The following is a 24,154-nucleotide window of genomic DNA, read 5'->3' on the forward strand; positions in this document are numbered from 1 at the left end:
CTGCAGTTGCAGTTCCATAGCCAATGCTGTTCTGACTTGTACCACTATCCCTTCTGTCATTTGCTTTATGTGATTTCCATCCTTGTTTCAATACATTAGCAGGACTCTAAGCAAGCCATCAGTAAAGAGAAGGTAACCATATTTTATCCAGAATGTTACACCTGATTGATTGAACAAGCCGGCTGCAAACAACACAATACCAATGAACAAGTTCTTGCACTCACATCGTACATCGAATCAGGCATTGAACTCAAAAAGAGATCCTGAGCAATTTTCATCAATTTATCCACTGCATATGACACCATTTGGAACCAAGGCTTAATGTTAATACTAGCCCAAACCATCCCATGTGAAAAGATCCTATGTCTCCTCCACAGAATAACCCGTTCTTTCTTCACCTGTGTAGGAAGAGTCACCAGTCACATTATGAAATTCCACAATGGCATCCCCCAAGGGTCAGTTCTGGCTCTAACCTTGTTCAATCTGTACCTCAGTGACTTCCCCAAAACCAAATCCACTAAATTTGGATACACTATTGACATGGCCATAGCCTTCCAATCAAACAATATTAAATCCATTGAAATAAAAACCTTATCTAATATGTTTGTATATTAACTCCCTATCCAATTACTTCTCAAAACGATACCTAAAAATGAATGTCAACAAAACAATAACCTCCATATTTCATCTGGACAACCGATTAACCAGGCTTAAATTTAATATTAAAATCTAAATGACCACACCCAAAGGATTTAGGAGTCACACTGTATCAAACTCTCTCATACAAAATCCATCTTCAAAACGTTGCAAAGAAACTAAAATCTAGAATGGCCATGACCAAGAAGATAGCAGGAATCAAATGGAGTGCTAACCAGTCAGTCCAACAAACATCTAGCCGAGCACTATTTTTCTCGGTCACTGAATATTGCGCATCCCATAGTGATGTCATCTGGAGCTAAACCCCTGGTAGGGTCAGCCAAGAAGGTGAGTTCAAGTGGGAGATTCCAGACAAAGAGCGATCCAACCAAGACCTCAACAGTGGCAGAAGATGATATCACATCACACCAGCAGTGAAGGCAGAGTACCAGGTTCTAGGGTCCAGGTGGTATTGGAGCGGCTGTAGGATATTCTCAAGAGGAAGGATGAAAAGCCAGAGGTCATGGTGCAATGACAGGCAGAAAAGATCCTACACAAAGAGTATATAGAGTTAGGATAGAGGCCGAAGAGAAGGACCTCCAAGGTGGTAATTTCTAGAATACTCCCAGTGTCACGGGTTAGAGCAGGTAGGAATGGGGTGATAGCATAGATGAGTGAGTGGCTGAGATGATGCATTGGACAGGGTTTCAAGTTTCTTGGATCATTGGAACTTTTTCTGGGGAAGGGATGATCTATAAAAGAGAGATGGGTTGCACTTGAACTGGAGGGGAATTAATATCCTGGCTGGGAGGTTTGCTAATGCCACTCAGGAGAGCTTAAACTAGTTTTGCATGGGTCTGGGAACTGGAGCACCAGGTCAGAGAGAAGGTTCAGAAAATCCAATTAGAAAAATGTGAAAAGCACCTGCCACACGAAACAACAACAACAGGGCATCAAATTTAAAGCATTTACCTACCATTACTCTTGCAAAATTGGCTCACCTGCTATAATATTTTGCAGAAATATTGCTTTTAATGTAAATTAGTGGCTTAATGTACATTTAAATATAGAAATATAGAAAACCTACGGCACAATACAGGCCCTTCAGCCCACAAAGTTGTGCCGACCATGTCCCTACCTCAGAAATTACTAGGCTGACCTATAGCGCTCTACTTTATTAAAGCCTCTGTCTGAAAGCCTCTTAAAACACCTTATCATATCCACTTCCACCGCCGTTGCCGGCAGCTCATTCCATGCACTAACCACTCTCAGAGTTAAAAACTTACCCCTGACATCTCCTCTGTATCTACTCCCCAGCACCTTAAACCTATGTCCTCTTGTGGCAACCATTTCAGCCCTGGGAAAAAGCCTCCGACTTTCCACATGATCAATGCTTCTCATCATCTTATACACCTCTATCAGGTCACCTCTCATCCTCTATCACTCCAAGGAGAAAAGGCCGAGTTCACTCAACCTATTCTCATAAGGCATGATCCTCAATGCAGGCAACATCCTTGTTAATCTCCTCTGCACCCTCTCTATGGCTTCCACATCCTTCCTGTAGTGAGGCGACCAGAACTGAGCAGAGTACTCCAAGTGGGGTCTGACCAGGGTCCTATATAGCTGCAACATTACCTCTCAGCTCCTAAGTTCAATTCCACAATTGATGAAGGCCAATATCATGCGCCTTCTTAACCACAGAGTAAACATGCGCAGATGCTTTGAGCTTCCTATGGACTCGGACCCCAAGATCCCTATGATCTTCCACACTGCCAAGAGTCTTACCATTAATACTATATTCTACCATCATATTTGACCTACCAAACTGAACCACTTCACACTTTCCTGGGTTGAACTCCATCTGCCACTTCTCAGTTCAGTTTTGCATATTATCAATATCCCGCTGCAAACTCTGACAGCCCTCCACAACACCCCCAACCTTTGTGTCATCTGCAAACTTACTAACCCATCCCTCCACTTCCTCATCCAGGTCATTTATAAAAATCACAAAGAGTAAGGGTCCCAGAACAGATTCCTGAGGCACTCCACTGGTGACCAACCTCCATGCAGAATATGACCCGTCTACAACCACACTTTGCCTTCTGTGGGCAAGCCAGTTCTGGATCCACAAAGCAATGTCCCCTTGGATCCCATGCCTCCTTACTTTCTCTATAAGCCTTGCATGGGTTACCTTATCAAATGCCTTGCTGAAATCCACATACACTACATCTACTGCTCTTCCTTCATCAACGAGTTTAGTCACATCCTCAAAAAATTCAATCAGGCTCGTAAGGCACAACCTGCCCTTGACAAAGCCATGCTGATTATTCCTAATCATATTATACCTCTCCAAATATTCATAAATCCTGCCTCTCAGGATCTTCTCTATCAACTTACCAACCAATGAGGTAAGACACACTGGCCTATAATTTCCTGGGCTATCTCTACTCCCTTTTTTGAAGGGATGATGCAAAGATCACCGCCAGAGGCTCAGCAATCTCCTCCCTCGCCTCCCACAGTAGCCTGGGGTATATTTCATCCAGTCCCGGTGACTTATCCAACTTGATGCTTTCCAAAAGCTCCAGCACAGCCTCTTTCTTAATATCTACATGCTCAAGCTTTTCAGTCTGCTGCAAGTCATCACTACAATCACTAATATCTTTTTCCATAGTGAATACTGAAGTAAAGTATTCATTAAGTACCTCTGCTATTTCCTCCGGTTCCATACACACTTTCCCACTATCACACTTGATAGGTCCTATTCTCTGACGTCTTATCCTCTTGCTCTTTACATACTTGTAGAATGCTTTGGGGTTTTCCTTAATTCTGCCCACCAAGGCCTTCTCATGGCCCCTTCTGGCTCTCCTAATTTCCTTCTTAAGTTCCTTCCTAGTAGCCTTATAATCTTCTAGATCTCTAACATTACCTAGCTCTCTGAACCTTTTGTAAGCTTTTCTTTTACAAACAAGAGAAAATCCACAGATGCTGGAAATCCACACACAAAATGCTGGAGGAACTCAGCAGGCCAGGCAGCATGTATGGAAAAGACTTCAGTTGACATTTTGGGCTGAGATCCTTCAGCAGGACTGGACCTCCACCATCAATGTTGCCCTCTACTGCATCCCTTCCATTTCACGCATGTCTGCTCTCACCCCATCCTCACGTCATCCTACCAACAATAGGGTTCCTCTTGTCCCTTTCTTTGAAAAAAGAGGACACCTCCTTCATTCTAGAATGAAAAACCTCATCCTAAGAGCAGATGTGGCAGAGACGGAGGAGTTGAGAGAAGAGGATTGCATTTTTACAAGTATTATTGGAGAATATGAATATTATGGAGTATAAAACTTTATGGAGTATAAAACTTAATGCTAAAAACTATGGTGTGTTGGTATATGCTAGGGAGAGGTGGCTGGGAGCGGTCGCCAGCTGTGAAGTTGCTGTGTAACCAAAACTGTGTGAAATGCTAAAGGACAATGATGTGTCAATATATGCTAATCAGGTATCCAATTGAATGTAGAGACAATATGTGTTAATGAACAGTAACTCAGGGATCTTTGAACATGTCGGCTGTGTAACTAAAGCAATGTAGAGACAATATGTAGGGATATTTTGCTTTGAACATGTCTGCTGTGTAATTAAAACTATATAGTCGACTAGAACAAATAAGTCAATAGGTAAAAACAATAGTAACTGTGATATGCACCGCTTGGATATGTTAATGCAGCTAAACCAGGTTTGCTTTAAAAAGCGGCTGTATCCGAGAATCGGGAGGCATTCAGCGACTAGCTCAATGACTGTCTCAACTTTGATTTGCAAATTAAAGTTTAACCCTTCTTGAAGAATTTTCTGCGTCTCCTGGTCATTTGAAAAGCACAAAAAACCACGACAGTATCAGGGTGAGAAGTGTAGTCTAGGTAGCTGTGAGAGTCCGTGGATTTATAATAAACATCAGAGACAGAGACAGTGAGATTGAGAAAGGGGAGGGAGGTGTGGAAATGGACCAGGTAAATTTGAAGGCAGGGTGGAAGTTGGAGGCAAAGTTCATGAAGTAGACAAGTTCAGCGTGGGTGCAGGAAGCAGCACCAATGCAGTCATCGATGTAGCATAAGAAAAGTGCGGGAAGGTCACCGGAATAGGCTTTGAACATAAACTGTTCCACGTAGCTGACAAACAGGGAGGCATAGCTGGCACCCATGCGAGTGCCCATGTTTGCCACTTTCGTTTGAAGGAAGTGGGAGGAGCCAAATGAAAAATTATTCAGAGTGAGGACAAGTTCTGCTAGGTGGGGGAGAGTGGTGGTGGAGGGGAACTGGTTGGGTCTGGTGTCCAGAAAAGAACAGAGAGCTTTGAGGCCTTCCTGATGGGGGATGGAGGTGTATGGGGACTGGACATCCATAGTAAAAATAAGATGATGGGGGCCAGGGAACCTGAAATCATTGAAAAGATCCAGAGCGTGTGAAGAGTCATGGATGTAGGTAGGAAGAGACTGAACCAGGGGGGATAAAACAGAATCGAGGTATGCAGATGTGAGTTCAGTGGGGCAGGAACAAGCTGAAACAATGGGTCTACCTGGACAATTGGGTGTGTGGTTCTCGGATGGGATGTAGAAATGGGAGGTGCAGGGTGTGGGAACTATGAGGTTGGTGGCAGTGGATGGGAGATCCCCAGAGTCAATAAGGTTGGTGATGGTGTGGGAAACATTCTGTTTGGCAGGCTCATGCCACAGTGTGCAATGGTATAGCAACAGCAGGGTGCTATACCATTAAAGCAATAATAAGCTACTTTAATAGAATACCAGATTTTATTTTATTTTCATTTAGAGATGTAGCACAGTGAAAGGTTCTTTCAGCCCAATGTGCCTGTGCTGCCCAGGTACAGCCATGTGAGCAATGTACAGCTTGTTGTCACTGCAACAGGGTTACGCTGACTGCTGTGCTACTCGCCACCCATTCCATAAGAGCAGCTGCGTTTTTGCAATTTAAACTCACTGCAATTCAAGTTTAAGTTCAAATCTAATTATCACTCGACCGTATATGGATACTCATGAATAGAGCCAAACAAAGCAACTTTCCTCTGGGGTCAAGGTGCAAAACACGTACCGGCGGACATAGACGGCACAAGGCACATAAAGTACATATAAGACGGCATTAACCATACAGTCACACAAAGAACAATGGATTCTGGTTAATGGGGCCATTGGTTAATTGGGGCAGTTGCTTACTTGAGACAGCTCTTAAAGAACAAAAACAAATTGATAAAATTGCTGGGATTCCCTTTGTTTATTTGGGACACTATGTTGCTCAATTGGGCAGGAGATGTGAACAGGTTCAAACTAGGGTCAGTCGTACACACTTGTTTGGCCTTTAGATGCTACACTGTGCTTAGAAAGAACTGCTGTGTGTTGGTTTTAAAAACAGTGATTTTTGTCACACATAGTTGGCAAGAAATAAGCAGTAAGACAATTCAGAACTGCTTTGCATTCAGCTTGGAGATGCCAGAAACGGCCAAGAGTGAAAATGAAATGGTTTAACTACCACATCAAATTAGGAACTCTGATGAATTTGAAAGTATCTTATCGACAATCATCTTGAATGTTACAATGAAAATGAAGATTCAGAGGATGCAATTGTCGACAACATTGTATGAAGGCACAAGGTATCTGTCCTGGTTTGGTTCATTGCGTACACTGGATGAATTCCTCCGTCGATAACTAATGCACAGTTTTATAGTACTGTAGTATTACTGGTAGTGCTCTAATTGGTTCTGCATTTCTTTTAAATGCATAATTTCTTACTCAGTTTGTCTTTTTTATACCTTTTAACTATTTCCTTGAGACTTCAGCTAATCGGGACAGCCACTTAACTGGGCCAAAGTGTACTGGTCCTGATGTGTCCCAATGAACTGGAATCCATTGTACATAAAGCCCAAGTCCCTAAGTGACATGCCCTGTAAATTAATAGTGCATGACTGTTGTTGACAAGAACATGCAGTTCTTGATAGTCCACAGATGAACGGACACACGCACGCTCTCCAACTTTTCTTCCATTGAACGGACACTGGGGGGGGGGGGGCAGCAGTGATAGGAGGGGGAGGACCAGACCCCAATGCAGCATGAAAATTGACACACTCCCTCCAGTGTGCCTCCTCCTGGACTGCTGTAACAGGCAAGTCTGCGGCATGAGGTCTTGTCCTTGCTACAACAGAGGCCACACATCTCCCCTTTTGTCGGTCTCACCAATAAACAGTGAACCGGACTTGCAGTATTTTACATTACTATGACCAGCAGGGTCTTGTGATCGCAAGAAAAACATCCACGACAAGTACTTGCTATTAGACTACACACCACCTTCATGCATTCACTCCGATGTCTTTCTGCAGCAGAGAGCAACGCGGCTCATGCCAAGTAACTCAGTAACTGGCTTGCTACTTTCATCAGGTTTTCTAAAATTACAAGATTCAAGATTCAAGGCTGTACATGGCCTTTCTCCAGAACACAAGTGTAAAGGAGAACAAAATGGTGTGATCGAATCCAATGCAGCATAAGAACACAATATGAACATAATAAGAAAACACAACTACGATGACCCTAGAGAGCAGCTTCTTTGAGCTCATCTGCAGAAACAGCTTAATTTCTACCTATAATGTCTCTTTTTTCCCTTTTCAAGGCTGATGGCTTCTGTCTGTGCTCTTGACCTGCAGCTGCATTCAAACTGTGATTCTTTACAGTGATGGTTCCTACTCGCAGGGCTCACCGACAGGTTGTTTTTCACTATCCCGAGGGCACAGCCCAGAAGACAAGTGTGGCTTCAGTGTTCCCAGGGTTTGTGGCCCTGGGGACGATCCATTTCTATGCCAGTGCTGCCGACTGAAGCATCGTGGGAGAAATGGAATATCGGGAAGAGCGGATCAGCTGACGAAGGTCCCTGTACTTGGTGAACCATTCACTTTCTCTCACTGGTGGGGGGGGGGGGGGGGAGCTTGCTGCCAATTCTTAAGACAGAGAACTTGAAAATAGTGACGCAGCAGACTTTAACACTGTTTTGTTTTTGCTGGCCTCCCCTCTTGCTGTTTGACTCCTTTCTACCCTTTTATTAGAGAGAGTGGCATGTCGAATTGTCGGGTGAACAACTAGTTTTGTTATATCGTAGATCATGTTCTCTCTTGAGGGCTTTGCTGTTGCTCGTTTGGTGGGTGGTTGGTACTGATGCTTTCTTGCTGAAATAACTTGGTGAGGGGGGGATTGATGCTTTGCTGCTGCTTGTGCGTAGGAGGGAGAGGGGCTATGGGGTTCTAAACATTCATTCATTCTGTTTTCATGGACGTCCGTGAAGAGCAAGAACATCAGGTTGTATATTGCATACATTCTTTGATATTAAATGGGATCATTGAACTATTGAATATAAATGTAAAAGCAAGATTGATAAGGAGGCGTGGCATAAAGGAAATTAGAACAAATCCTTGTTGAACTGGCACAGTTAAAGCTTTGTCTATTTTATCAATCAGTTCTCTACCATTGAATTCTACCATAGCAATGTTGATGAATGTCTATTCCATTGGATAATTATACAAAACAGAAAATAGTGATAAGTGATAGATAAACACAATTATTAAACCCAATCTGGGGAAGCATGCCTTCTTAGCAAGGTTGAAGTCAGTGTTGGACATTCCAACCATTTGCAGCCTCTAGCTAAATATTTTGTCTTAATTTCAACATTATTCAGGAGGGGGAAGATGGTGATGGAGGCTAGTTTAAGTAGCATGGTGAGATTCAGGTAAACATTTATGTATGGTATTGTTGTGATGATTAACCTGGGTGTTAAAATAAACAGAGGACATACTTGCTTCAGCAAAAAGCCCAAACATCACTTCATGGTGTAGTTACTGGCAGAGAGAGCAGAGTTTACCAACTTTGGCTCAAGAAGCTTCAGTGAGGAGGCACAGTTGAGTAGCAGGTAAAGCTTTTGTAGTGGTTGAATAAAAAAAATCACCAAACTACAACTAATTAAATAAAATAGGGATGATGGACCCCATTGTGGTTCCTGGTGACCACATCTGCAGCAAGTGTTGGCTGCTGGAGGAAGTCAGGTTCAAAGTTGATGACCTGGAATCTGAGCTTCAAACACTGTGGCACATCAGGGAGGGGGAGACCTTTGTAGTTGGGAAAATGCTTGAAGCAACCACTAAAGAGGAAATAGCAAGACTTCTCGAAAGAAATGGACTCATCAGGCAGATGCAGCATGGATTCAGCAAAGACAGGTCCTGTTTGACAAAGTTAATGGAGTTCTTTGAGGAGAAAGCAAATGCTGTTGATAGAGGGGAACAGATGGAGGTTATTTACTTGGATTTCCAGAAGGCATTCAATAAGATGCCACATAAAAGACTTATCCATAAGATAAGGATGCATAGAATTGGGGGTAATGTATTAGCATGGATAGAGGGCTGGTTAACCAATAGAAAGCAGACATGATTGTTCCTCTGGTTTGCAATCAGTGGTGAGTGGTGTGTCACAGGAGTTGGTGCAACTGTTCATGATATACATTAATGATCTGCAAGATGGGACCAAGTGTAGTGTATCTAAGTTTGCTGATAACTCTAAATTGAATAGAAAAGCAAATTGGGCAGAGGATACGGAGAGTCTGCAGAGAGATATAGATAGGTTGAGTGAGTGGGCAGATAGAGTATAATGACGGCAAATGCAAGGTCATCCATTTTGGAAGGAAAAATGGAAGATCAGATTATTATTTAAATGGTAAAAGATTGTAGTATGCTACTGTGCAGAGGGATTTGGGATGCTGCAGGCAAATGGAACGTAGGCCTTCATTGTTAGAGGGATTGAATTTAAGAGCGGGGAGGTTATGCTGCAACTGTACAGAGTACTGGTGAGACCGCACCTGCAGTACTGGAAGCAGTTCTGGTCTCCTCATGAGGAAGGATATACTGGCTTTGGAGGCAGTGCAGAGGAGGTTCACCAGGTTGATTCCAGAGATGAGGGGATTAGACTATGAGGAGAGATTGAGTCACCTGGGACTATACTAGCTGGAATTCAGAAAAATGAGAGGAGATCTTATAGAAACATATAAAATTATGGAAGAGATAGATAAGATAGAGACAGGAAAGTTGTTTCCACTGGTAGGTGAGACTAGAGCTAGGGGATATAGCCTCAAGATTCATGGGAGTAGATTTAGGGTGGAGATGAGGAGGAACTGCTTTTCCCAAAGATTGGTGAATCTATGGAATTCTCTGCCCAATGAAGCAGTGGAGGCTACCTCAATAAATATTTTTAAGACAAGGTTAGATAGATTTTTGCATAGTAGGGGAATTAAGAGTTATGGGGAAAAGGTAGGAAGCTGGAGATGACTTCATGGCCAAATCAGCCATGATCTTATTGAATGGTGGAGCAGGGTCAATGGGCAAGATGGCCTATTCCTGATCCTATTTCTTATGCCTTTATGTTCTAACCAAAATGCCCCAAAGGCCTTTCGTGGGAATATGGAGAAAATATAAAAGGGAAAAAATGTAAGATGAGTGTGAATGAGGGAGGCACTGTTTCACAGTGGTCAGTGCAATGCTTTACAATGCCAGCATTTGTGGTTCAATTCCTGCTGCCGTCTGTCTATAAGGAGTTGTATGTCCGCCATTTTCTTTTTCCTTGTCAATACCTATCCAGGGTTATTTTCCAGTGGTTTAATATCTACTCTTATCTCTCTTTCACTGATTATATATCTGAAAAGACATTTGGTATCATTTTTGATATTATTGGTCAATTTACCTTCATATTTTATCTCCCCCATAGATTTTTTAGTTGCCTTCTGTTCATTTATTATATTTCCCAATCCTCTAACTTCCCACTAATTTTTGCTCTACTGTATGCCCTCTCTTTTGCTTTTATGTTGGCTTTGACTTCCCTTGTCAGCCACAATTGTGCCATCCTGTCTTTAGAATACTTTCTCTTCTTTGGGATGTATCGAACCTGTGCCTTCCAAATTGTTGCCTTTGCTGCTCTACTGTCATCCCTGCTAGTGTTCCCTTCCAACCAACTATGGCAGCTCCTCTCTCATGCCTCTCTAATTCCCTTTTCTCATTGTTATACTGATATATCTGATTTTAGCATCTCCATCTCAAATTGGAGGGTGAATTCTATCATATAATAATTACTCTTTCCTAAGGGTTTCTTTACCTTAAGCTCCCTAATCATATCTGGTTTGTTACACAACTGCCAGTACAGAATTTCTGATCCCCTAGTGGGCTTATATTGGAGAGATGTTGTTGTCTCTTAAAAGGGTAGAACCACCTATCTTTGTTAGCTCCATTCCTATTAATAAGTTTGGAATGCATTGACATGATTATGTTTTAAGAGAAGCTAAGGTTGTACTGCATGTTAGCAACAACTTGCTGTATGATTTATCTGATGGTACCCAAATTTTTCATTTTAGATCTAACAACCATCGTTGGATATTGATTTTCATTCAAAGCAGGTTCCTGACCAGAATGGCAGAATATGCGTCAATTAGAACTCCACTGGAATTCCAAGACAGCTGTACACCAGAAATGACCCTTCGGTCAGTTTAGGTCTCAACACATTTAAACAGAGTTCATGGCCATTTTGGGATGAGAAATTAATACAGCCAGTCAGGATGCTCTCAATTGTGCCCCTGTAGAAAGCTCCATACCAAACTTCCTCAACCATCTGAGGTGAAAGAGGCACTGTTGTGCCTTTTTCACCACACAGCTGGTGTGCACAGCTCACATGAGATCCTTAGTGATGTGGATACCAAGGAATTTAAAGCTGTTCACTCTCTCAACCCCAGCCATTGATGTCAATAGGGATTATCCCATCTCCATTCCTCCTGTAATCCACAACCATCTTCTTTGTTATTGCGACATTGAGGGAAAGGTTGTTTTCTTGACACCACTGTGACAGAGAGATGACTCTTTGAACAGTTGTGTTCCCAGTAATAGCAACAGAATTAAATCATTATCTGAGTTTTACAGCTTATGAGCTAACATGTCTTAATTCACGTTCCAGTGTTGAAAAGACCAAGTACAAAGGTTATTATTCTTTGTATATTGAGGACCCAAGATATCAAAGCCCTTATAAAGCAGACACATTGTAAATATCACCTGGCCTTCTTTGCCATAAAAATGATATGGTTATAAAAAGAGACTTTGTCCTTTTAAATGACTGTAAACATCGATAATGTTACACAATGAAAACCTCCATAAATAGGATCATGATACAGTTCCTAATTATGTTCTTGACAGATAAGTTGTTATATTTCCACTAAACAACTCTGATATAATATGAAGTGACAAAGGTGTCAAAATATTCTAAGTAAATTAATTAGTCTGTGGATATATATGTTCTACTTGTGGAAATGGTGGATGATATTTCAGAAAGTACATAATGGAATGAAATATGATACTATAGGGAAGTATGGAAACAAGGATGTTAATTTTAATACGAAGGGATCCTTTCCTGTGAGCAAGAAGGGAGTGATGGAGGGACGGGAGCCATTGTTGTTTCAGACAACCATGTGTCCAATGAGCTGAAGTTCACTACAGTACAGTGCACGTTTATCTTCAGTAAAATGTAGCAGTGGAAATGTGGAATCACAAGCTAACAAACACATGAAAAATAATTTTGGCAGAAAAGGAGCCAAGGCTGGGGTATTTACTCATCCTTCATGAATGATGATTTGAAAATAAACAATATTTGCCAACAGTTGAAAGTAGGTGTAACTGAGAAACAGATTATTAACATCCACTATCTATGAATGGCACATTATGCCTGTTTAAAGATGATTCCATCTCTTGGAATTTGAAAACATTCTCCAGAATGATAAACCCTTAAGAAAAGAAATGCTTGGCTCTGAAGAACTGAAATTCCCTTTAGGAAGATTAGTAAAATTATCAAACTGATCAAGAATGGCTACCACTAAGAGCCAGGGATGAAAAAAAACCTCTTAAGACTGTACGTTGCACTCCCTCTCTGCCAATCACTTCCACTGAATCCTCTGCAAAATGAAAACAACTTGTTTAGTTTGACAAAGTTTTAAAAACCACAGAAGTGAACTAAAAAAAGAAAATGTGGAAATAATTTTTCAGGGTGATCCAGAGCTGAAAATGTGCTACATTGTTAACATCTTAATATGTACTAAGCCCTGAGGACAAGGGCTGTTGATTCCTGATAGGGGAAAGAAAGGGTTTGTTTTGTTGTTGTGTCTGCCTTGCTGTAAGTTGTCTACGTGCTGTTTTTAGTGCTGGAAGTGTGACCACACTTGTGGGCTGCCCTCACATTGTATTGTCTGTTAACATAAACCAGACACTTTGATGTACATGTAACTAATACGTCTAATCTAATCACAAATAGAGAAGGAGGGGAGGAAAGAACAAACACAAGTATCTGTGATGGCTGGTTGGCAGATTTTAAATAAAAACAAAAGTGATGGTTGTGCTGAGCAAACAAATAGAAACTGTGAGGAAGCATGGAAATGGAGACGGTAAAATCATTGCCAAATTTATATCTGGAAACGAGAGGCTTCGTTTAGGATTCAAAGTTGTTGAGCTCAATAGATTGGAAATCTATTAAAGTTGGGGTGCTGCTCCCTGAGCTTTCGTTGTATCAACTTACTGATGTCACAGTCATGTATTTCTGAAAATGGTACCAGCCTGATGAGTCATTCCTCTTATTTTTAAGCTGTGGTGACATTCTCCTACATTAAATCTGGGCAACAGTGGTGTTGGCAATAGCTGTAGTCATACTTTCTTTAAGGATGCAATGTGTTTCTGAGGCTGTGAGTTCAAATCTGAGCAGGGCAAACTGAGACACAGAATTCACAAAAAGGGAACTACTGGAGGAATTCAGTGGGACAGACGGAATTTGTGGATGGAAATGGACAGTCAATGTTTCAAATCTTGACCTTTTATCTAGATCCTTTCTCCACAGATACTGCCTGACCTGTTGAATTCATGCAGCAGCTCATTTTTCCTTTGTTCCAGATTCCAACTTCTTCAGTCTCCTGCGTCAACATAAATCAAGCTTGATAGGTTTCAATAAGATTGCCCCCCCCCCATTCTTTTAAACTCCAGTGAGTACAGGCCCAGAGCCTTCATACATCAATCCTTTCATTCCTGGAATCATTCTCATGAACCTGCTCTGGACCCTCTCCAATGCCAGCATGTCCTTTCTGCGATGCGGGGCTCAAAACTTCTTGTTAACAGCACAGTAATGATTCTCAGCAAAGCAAATGGTATCAACAAGTAGGAACCAAATGAATCTACCTTTGATCCAGGAGGTGGTGAAGAGAATCCATGACTTAGTGGGGGATACGTCCTCAAATGAGATTGACTGTTATCTAATGGGAAGTCTGTAAGATAAAAGACACAGTGATAACAAGATACAGCTCAGAAGTACACAGCTATTCTGCATCATGAACAATAAGGGACCATTTCTCACTCCATGATTTAATTCAACCAGTGTGAATTTAGCTGTAGCATTGAATCATGTGGCTAATATCCCACAGTTTGAGTCCCAACTCTCTCTCCCTCATCCAGAGCTGAGCCCAACAGAAGCTAATCCCGACACTACAGAAATGGGGGGAGGAAAATGATTGGAGCCATACTGACATATTACAAGAAACCTATCCAACAATACAAGCCTGTTCCTGTCAATCTAATATATTTTAATGGTTCTTATGAATACATCCCCACAAAATCTACAAAACAATAATTCTACTTGTGTGTAATTTATGAACTTCCTGGTTAACTCAGTGAAGGTGATTTTGTTTCAATGAAATATCTAATAATTCCATTGAATCTACTTGTATAGAGAAAAGTCCTACAGTCATAGAGCACTACAGCATAGAAACAGGCTCTTCTGCCCATCTAGCTTTAGGTGAGCTATTATTCTGCCTGATCCGATCGACCTGCACTGGAACCTAGCCCTCCATACCTTCTCACCTCCATAGATTCATGATTGGTCAGGGCACGAAGCATGAAGGGATATGGGGAGAGGGCAGGAGATTGGAGCTGAGAGGAAAATTGGCGGAGCAGACTCAATGGGCCAAATGGCCTAATTCTGCTCCTATATCTTATGGTCTTATATCTCTCCTATCCAAACATATCTTAAATGTTGAAATCAAACCAGTATTCATGATTTCCACTGGCAGCTCATTGTACCTTCTCACCATCCTTTGAGTGAAGAAATTTCACTCACCTTCCCCTTAAATCCCTTTTCATCCTTAACCATGACCTCTAGTTCCAGTTGACCAAACCTCAGTGGAAAAGTCTGCTCACGTTTACCCTGTCTATACTCCTCATAATTTTGTATATGTCTATCAAATCTTCCCTCATTCTACACAGTTAACAAAGAAGTTTTTCCGTAACTTTTGACCATTGGGCTCTCTTCCAGGGAAGGTGGGACCTGTACAGAAGGAACAGTTTGCACCTGAACTTGAGGGAGACTAATATCCTAATGGTTCTTATGAATACATCCCCACCAAATCTACAAAACAATAATTCTACTTGCATCTAATTTATTAATGCTGCACAATGGGGTTTAAACTAGGGTTGCAGGGGGATGGGAACCAGAGTGTCAGAACAGTTAGTGGAGAGGTTATGGAGGCAGATGTTGGTAAGACCTCAGAGAGAGGCAGGAATCAAATAATTGAGCATAGTGTGACTAGTGTCCTGAGCTGTGGATGAACTTCTGGGCATGGATCAACACCTGGAATTATGATGTTGTAGCTGTTAGTGAGCCTTTGATGCAGGAGGGGCAGGAGGGGCAGGACTGGCAGCTCAATATTCCAGGGTTCCATTATTTTAGATGTGGCAAAGCCAGAGGGATTGAAGGAGGAGGGGTAGTGTCACTAGTCAGGGAAAATGTCATAGCGGTGCTCCATTAGGACAGACTGGAGAACTCAACTAGTGAGGCGTTATGGATGAAACTGAGAAATAAGAAAGCATGACCACATCAATGGGGCTATATTGCAGACCACCCAACAGTCTGCGGGATTTAGAGGAACAAGAGATTGCAGGCGGCTACAAGAAACATAAGATTGTTATAGTAGATAATTTTAACTTTCCACATATTGACTGGAAATTTCATATTGTAAAAGGACGAGATGGGATAGAGTTTGAAAGAAACGTTTTCAGAAAGTTTCCTTCATCAGTACATAGAAGTCCCAATGAAGGAGGGCACAATACTGGATCTGCTATTGGGGTATGAGACAAGGTGGGTGACAAAAGTCTGTGTACAGGAACACTTTGCATCCAGTGACCACAATGCCATTAGTTTCAAAGTAAATATGCAAGAAAATCGGTCTGGTCACCAGGCTGTTTTCTGGTGAAGATGTACTTAGAAAGTGGGAGGTCTTCAAAGATAATTTAGAGAGTATAAAGCTTGTATGTGCCTGTCAGAATAAATGGTAAAGATAATAAGTGAAGGGAACATTGGTTTTCAAGAGACATTGTGGCCCTGGTTAAGAGAAAAAAGAAACTGCATAGTACAAGAAGTGCAAGAGAACACTTCAGAAAGATATCAGGAAATCTAAATGAAGGCATGAAATTGCTCTAGCAAACAAAGTGAAGGAGAATCCCAAAGGATTTTACAGATATTTTAAGAGCAAAAGGATTGCAAGGGACAAAATAGGTCCTCTGGAAGACCAGAATGGTATAGATGTCTATAGAAGTGAGGCAAAGCAGCAGCAACTTCATGCACCCTGTACAGATTACAGAAGAGTAGGTGTTTGCCACCCTGAGGGAAATCAGGGTGGATAAATTCCCAGGGCCTGACAAGGTGTTCCCTCAGGCACTACAGAACACAACTGCAGAAATTTCTGGGGCCCTAGCAGAGATATTTAAAACATTCTCAACAACCAGATAGGTACCAGATGATTAGAGGATAGTCAACGTTGTTCCGCTGTTTAAAAAAGGCTCTAAACAGAAACCAGGAAATTCGAGGCCAGTGAGTCTGACATCAGTTGTGGGGAAGTTCTAGGAAGGCATTCTAAGGACCAGATATATAAGTATTTGGAAAGACATGGATTGATTATGGATAGTCAGCATGGCCTCATGCGTGGTAGGTCGTAGCTTTTCGAGGAAGTTACGAGGAATTTTAGAGGAAATTTGGAGTATTGTTGCAGTTTTGGTCACCCATCTACAGGAAAGATGTAAATAAGGTTGAAAGAGTACAGAGAAAATTTGCAAGGATGTTGCCGGTTCTGGAAGGACCTGAGTTATAAAGAAAGATTGAATAGGTTAGGACTGTATTCTTTAGAACATAGAAGACTGAGAGGAGATCTGACTGAGATTACAAAATTATGAGGGGTATAGATAGGTTTTTTCCACTGAGGTTGGGTGGGACTACAACCAGAGGTCATGACTGAAGAGTGAAAAGTGAGAAGTTTAAGGGGAACATGAGGGGAAACTTCTTCACTCAAAGGGTTGTGGAATGAACAGCCAGCACAAGTAGTGTTTGCGAGCTCAATTTCAATGTTTAAGAGAAGTTTTGCTAGGTACATAGATAGTAGAAATACGGAGGGATATGGTCCTGGTGCAGGTTGACGGGAGTAGGCAATTTAAATGGTTTTGACATAGACTAGATGAGCCAAAAGGCCTGTTTCTGTGCTGTAGTTCTCTGACACTAACATTTTCCTGAAAAAAAATTATTAATAACTTTTATTCAAACTGTATTTGGTACAAACCAACAAGGTGTAAATAATGTAATGTACACTGTAAACACCATTTAACTTGCATTATGCACAACTTATAGTTTTTCCATTACCCAAGGAGAACATATACATATAAAATTCCAGAGTCATTACCGGAAGGAGTCAAAATTGTACTGGTTCCACACGAGTTGACACCTCCATTTGTCGATCTTGTAAAGTTATTTGACCCAATTCCTGAACTAGGAATAAAATCAGAATGTATGATAAAAGATTGGAAGAACATCAGAGACTGAAAGGTCGAAAAAGCATGATAACCTCATCACCAACACACCTAATCACGAAGCTGTATAAACCTTTGGTTTCCCACTCTGTAGTTACAGTTACAATTGTTTGATAACAGAATGCTATTTCAAAAGTGCATCATTGGAATGGTGGGGCAGATTCAACTGGCCAAATGGTTTAATTCTGCTCCTATGGTTGTATGACTCTAGGGTGCTTGGGGCATTTAAAATGGACAGAAAAGTATTAGCTGAATGCAAGCCTCTTTTAACAGGTGATTTACTTCTGATTTTCAAGAACTTCTGTAATTTATAAAACAAAAATGGTTTATGTCCATTAATTTTGAATAATGTGTAATGCACTGGGTAAGATTTATACTGCTATGCTATGAGATATTTTTATTTTAGCAGTTCTCTGTGAAAATGGCATGTCCTACTAGTATGAATGTTTGGCTTTGGCTAAAGATAGGGAGCCTACACGTACAAACACACATTCAAGATAAGGAGCCATATTGTTCAACTTGGGAATGTGGTGGCAACCAATCTGTCATGAGCCCTACAGCTTGCATAGGGCATTGAGTTTCTAGGGCTTTTGAGCATCTGCTTTTACTAAACAATATCTTAAGCAGAGTTGATAAACCTTGGTGTTTTCAGTTTGATTTTGTCCATTTCATTGTGGCTGGCACATGTTTCCTGCATTCTGTGACTATTTAAAGAGGACTCTCATTTAGTGCCTTGGTGGGGTCATTGTGTCAGACAGAATGTATTGTCTTGTGGTGTCGCTTAGTTGCTCCTCTAAGGCTCTGTTGATATTCCAAAATCTAACCTCTTGTTGCCCTCTCTTCCTGGGGATCCTGCTGTTCCTCTGCACCTGGGTCCGGTCTTTCTAGAGTGCTGCATGACAGAGTGATCCCACTTACCTATGGAACCAGTGGAGCTTCTCCACTCTATGTTCGAGATTTTTTTCTCTGGATCAACAAGGTTTGTAACATCTCCCATGCTCCCGAACTGCTTCTGAGTCAAATGCTATGTTTCCAAGTTACGTGCAATGTTTCCAACATGTATGCTGCTTCCAAGTCGTATCTATGTTTCCAAGTTATATGGAATATACCAAGTTATTTGCTATGTTTCCAAGCTATATACTATGCTTCTGAGTCAAATGCTATGTTTCCAAGTTATATGCTATGTTTCTCAGTTCTGTGCTATGTTTCAAAGTTATATGCTATATTTCTAAGCTATATGATCTGTTTCAGATTTTCCAGTGCTGCCTCGAGCTCCAGCTCTGCCTTGTGTTTTTTTCAGACCTGCCTTGGGACTATTGGAGCTGTTCTAGATTTTCCAGCATTGCCCCAAGCTCCAGGTCTGCCTTGTGTTTTTTGGAGCTGCCTCGAGAGCTCTTTGGGTTGTCAGGTACCAGCCTTGGGAAGGAGGCACTGTCATGCCATAGAGCGTTGAGCTTCTAGAGTTTTTCAGCACCTATTTTTACTACTCAACATCTTCGTTGCAGTTGATAAGCCCTGGTGTTTTCGATTTAATCTTCTTAAATTAATTGTGGTTGGAACATGTTTCCTGCATTCTATATTTAAAAAAAGGACTCTCTTTAGGTGCCTTAGTGGAGTCATTGTGTCAGAGAGGGTGAATTGTCTCGTGGTGTCACTCAGTCACTCCTCCGAGGCTCTGTTGGTAATCTGGCGTTTAACCTCTTGTTGCCCTCTCTTCCTGGAGATGCTGCCATTCCTCTGGACCTGGGTCCAGTCTTTTGAGAGTGCAACATGCCACATTTGGGGCAGTCTTTGTACGTGCTGCAACTTTCTGCCCAGTGGAACATCCGAGAGTGCTGGGTGGGAGAAGATTCCTGTTGGACAGTAGTCTGGTTTGAGGTTTTTTGACAGGAGCTGCGGATGGGGCACAAGGGAAGATGCTGCAGAATACCATTCGAAGGAAAATTGTGTTGTAAGAAGTGCCTGGTGCAGATGAATGGTTCCAAGGAGGATGAACCAATACACCTGAGCGAGTCAGTCCATTTGAGATGGTTTTTGAGGGAAATTCGGACTGTGACTGGTGTCTTTCACATAGTACGTGGGTTCAGTGCATGAGAAAAAGTGATACACCTAGCTACTCCAGACATTTATGTGTATATTGAACTGGTTTAACTGTAATGGGCCCTTTTATTGTTTTTTTCTTTTCCTATTAACTGTCTGATAAAGTTGAAAAGTTGGTAAATATCCTCTCTTTATAATTTTATGCAGGTGTACTATCTGTCATTTTTGGCAACCGATAATTGTATATGGGACAGTATTTACACAGCATTCAATGTTCCTTAATTGGAACATCCAAACTTGCTTGGTGGAACCCACCTATTGCTTATGAAAGGTGTCCTTTGCCCTGCTAAGTCACATGGCTGTCAGCAGAGTTCGCTAATGAGCCGAGTTTGTTTTGAAGCCCAGTGAGAGAGGTGCAAACAGTTTTTGCGTTACACCTGTGGAACAATTGCAAGCATGATCTACAAATGCAAAGTGGCTTGCTGTCCGTACCTCACAGAGATTTTGGCAGTGATGAACAATGATTTTGTAAAGTATGTTTGAATCTTGCTGATGGGAATAGTCAAGAAAGACTCACTGGTAAAATGTGACATTTAAAAGGGAATTTCCTCCTCCCCCTCCCACCACTACCCATTGGTTTTGGTATTCAGTAATACTTTAACTCCAGAAAATGCCAAAAAATTCCCCACCAAATGTGTTCTTCTCTTTAGGAAAGGGAAGGATAGCAGAAGAAAGTTAAACAGTAATTAGTGTATTAGAGTGAGGTCAGGCTCTGAGTTAGGAACAGCTGGCAAAAAATAAATTATGGAAATAGAAGGAAAACTTTTGTTTATAGCAAGAAGGAATAAAAGAACCTGTAAGAAAAAATGCCATTAGCTGCACATCGAAGAGTGTTTGAGGAATTAAATACATCATGTTCTGGTAACTCATGTGTCATCAGTGGAGATGGTTTAATGAAAGATTATTATTATCATGGAAAGGAATCTGACAATTATACCGTGTGGTCTGCGGGGAGTACAAAAACTCAAAGTGTCTCATCTAGGACACATGAAAGGAATTATTTGGAAGCTAATTGGGATGATCGCTTACCTTTCAGAGAAGATGGTGCAGTTCTGGATGTGGTGCTTTCCTTTCACATGATGTTCCCAATCCTGACAATGGAAAACAGCAGCAAACACATCAGATCAAGCATTGGATTGGCTTTTTAGCCCTTACACTGTCTGGGACCTAGTGACTAGAGCTTGTCTTGGACACTGTTTGCTATTTCAGTCGTACTAATGGGTGTAAGTCTACAGAACAAACATGAAACCCAGCTGTAGGTATCATTCCATTATCTTTGTGTTCTTTGCTGTACTTTTTAATTACCATCATTCACCCTGTGAACCTCCTGTCAGCAAGGAATTTTACAATGTGATATATATGACAATAAATAATCTGAATATGAATGCCAACTAGATGCAGGCTGCTTGTATTGCTATGGTAAAATTATTCTCTCGCGCACCAGGTATTCCTCAGAAGGAAAGGCAGCATCAATGTTGAGGAATGAACAGTCGACATTTCAAGCTGAGACCCTTCTTCAGGACATTTTCTCTTGCATTTTGTGTATGTGGTTCTGGATTTCCAGCATCTGCAAAATCTTTTGTGTTTATTCCTCTGAAGAGTTCAAGTTCTCAGCTGCAACCCAGGCAATGAATACAGTAACACTGAGGGATCTGGCGACAAGAGACAGCAGGTTTTGGAATCTGGAGCAACACACAAAGTACTGGAGGATCTCTACCAGGTCGTTTGTTGCTATTGAAGGATTTTGTTAAAAGCATAGAAACATAGAAAACCTACAGCACAATACAGGCCCTTCAGCCCACAAAGTTGTGCCAAACATGTCCTTGCCTTAGAAATTATCTAGGGTTACCCATAGCCCTCTATTTTTCTGAGCTCCGTGTACCTGTCCAGGAGTCTCTGAAAAGACCCTAACGTATTCGGCTCCACCACCATTGCCGGCAGCCCATTCCATGCACTCACCACTCTCCGCATAAAAAACTTACCGCTGACATCTCCTCTGTACCTACTTCCAAGCACCTTAAAACTCTGCCCTCTCATGCCAGCTATTTCAGCCCTGGGGAAAAAGCCTCTGATTATCCACACGATCAATGCCTCTCATTATCTTGTACACCTCTATCAGGTCACCTCTCAACCTCCGTTGCTCCAAGGAGAAAAGGCTGAGTTCACTCAACCTATTCCCATAAGGCATGCTCCCCAATCCAGGCAACATCCTTGTAAATCTCCTCTGCACCCTTTCTATAGTTTTCACATCCTTCCATGAGGTGACCAGAACTGAGCACAGTACTCCAAGCGATCTGGAGAAGACTTGGATAAGAAGCTGCTGCGGGAATTCTGGAGTTCCGCTGATCTGGAAATGGGAAGAAACTCACAACTCTCGCTCTGGTTTTGGGAGAGTTGAGCAGCAAGGTGTGAGGGGTCTTTAACGGTGGAGAAGAATAAGGAAAGAATACCAGCAGGTAACATTTCAAAGGTGGGAGCAAGCACATAAAACAAAATACTGCAGGTGTTGGAAGCTGAAATAAAGCATGAAGTGTTGGAAATACTTAATGGGTTTAATGACATTAGAAAGGAATTGAAGCAGGACAATGTATCATTAGATATTAACCTCTTCTTCCAAAGAAATGGAAGATTACTCAGAAGGAAATTTAACCCATAATAAGCAGTGTATTAAACTAATCAGACATGATCTGCTGGGAATGTTTCTGTTTCTGCAGTGTCATTCAGGCCACGTGAGGAAGACAAAGGGATTTTTCTACCCTCCATCTTTTGTCAAAACACATTTAGCCTTTTTGTTTGTAAATGTCTCTTTACTTTTTTATGAAAATGGAAAATAAATTCTCCTATTGATTTCTCATGTCTTTTACAAAACGAACTACTCTAAGTGACAATAAATTAAGGGTGTCAAGTTCACATCTCTACTCTTAATTCCACCTCTCTTTCCTGATATCCAAGTGCTATCTGAAGAATATTATCATTCTCTTGCCAGTTTGGATGGACATGGGGATCTCAGGGGATTTTCTGCAGAGTTGAGTGTGAGTTCTGCTGGTGGATCTGCTGGAACATTCACAGATATGGGTAACTGAAAGTACATTTCAACATAACCACATTCCAATAATCCCCTCTTCAAAGATTTAATATTCTTTGAAGATTAGCTTTATTTGTCACATGTTCATACAAAAATATAGTGATGTGCATTGTTTGCTTCAATTGAAATCAATGAAGATTGTGCTGGGGGGGCAGCCCTAAAGTTCTAGCACTAACTTAGCATGTCCACATCTCACTAACCCTAACCACACGTCCAGCACTAACTTAGAATGTCCACATCTCACTAACCCTAACCACATGTCCAGCACTAACTTAGAATGTCCACATCTCACTAACCCTAACCACACGTCCAGTACTAACTTAGAATGTCCACATCTCACTAACCCTAACCCTAACCACACGTCCATCACTAACTTAGAATGTCCACATCTCACTAAACCTAACCCTAACCACACATCCAGCACTAACTTAGCATGTCCGTATCTCACTAACCCTAACTCTAACCACACGTCCGTCACTAACTTAGAATGTCCACATCTCACTAACCCTAACCACACGTCCGTCACTAACTTAGAATGTCCACATCTCACTAACCCTAACCACACGTCCAGCACTAACTTAGAATGTCCACATCTCACTAACCCTAACCCTAACCACACATCCAGCACTAACTTAGCATGTCCACATCTCACTAACCCTAACACTAACACTAACCACACATCCAGCACTAACTTAACATGTCCGTATCTCACTAACCCTAACCACACATCCAGCACTAACTTAGAATGTCCACATCTCACTAACCCTAACACTAACCACACATCCAGCACTAACTTAGCATGTCCACATCTCACTAATCCTAACCACACGTCCAGCACTAACTTAGAATGTCCACATCTCACTAACCCTAATCACACGTCCAGCACTAACTTAGAATGTCCACATCTCACTAACCCTAACACTAACCACACATCCAGCACTAACTTAGCATGTCCACATCTCACTAATCCTAACCACACGTCCAGCACTAACTTAGAATGTCCACATCTCACTAACCCTAATCACACGTCCAGCACTAACTTAGAATGTCCACATCTCACTAACCCTAACCACACATCCAGCACTACCTTAGAATGTCCACATCTCACTAACCCTAACACTAACCACACATCCAGCACTAACTTAGCATGTCCACATCTCACTAATCCTAATCACACGTCCAGCACTAACTTAGAATGTCCACATCTCACTAACCCTAACCACACATCCAGCACTACCTTAGAATGTCCACATCTCACTAACCCTAACTACGCGTCCAGCACTAACTTAGAATGTCCACATCTCACTAACCCTAACACTAACCACACATCCAGCACTAACTTAGAATGTCCACATCTCACTAACCCTAACACTAACCACACAT

At 41.6% G+C, this 24,154-nt stretch overlaps 1 protein-coding gene across 3 annotated transcripts in view; it reads right to left on the reverse strand.

Moving 5' to 3' along the window:
- The window catches only part of rbm20 (RNA binding motif protein 20), a 253,185-nt gene that overhangs the window by 72,735 nt on the left and 156,296 nt on the right, over positions 1-24,154 (reverse strand). For all 3 annotated transcript variants that reach the window (XM_073026846.1, XM_073026845.1, XM_073026847.1), the window contains exons 3-5: positions 20,716-20,777; positions 17,460-17,545; positions 13,918-14,003 (exon numbers count right to left, since the gene is read on the reverse strand). In XM_073026846.1, the coding sequence (XP_072882947.1) occupies positions 13,918-14,003; positions 17,460-17,545; positions 20,716-20,777 (234 nt within the window). The remainder of the gene's footprint in view (positions 1-13,917; positions 14,004-17,459; positions 17,546-20,715; positions 20,778-24,154) is intronic.

This window comes from Hemitrygon akajei, chromosome 23 (assembly GCF_048418815.1).
Source record: "Hemitrygon akajei chromosome 23, sHemAka1.3, whole genome shotgun sequence".
Lineage (NCBI taxonomy): Eukaryota > Metazoa > Chordata > Chondrichthyes > Myliobatiformes > Dasyatidae > Hemitrygon > Hemitrygon akajei.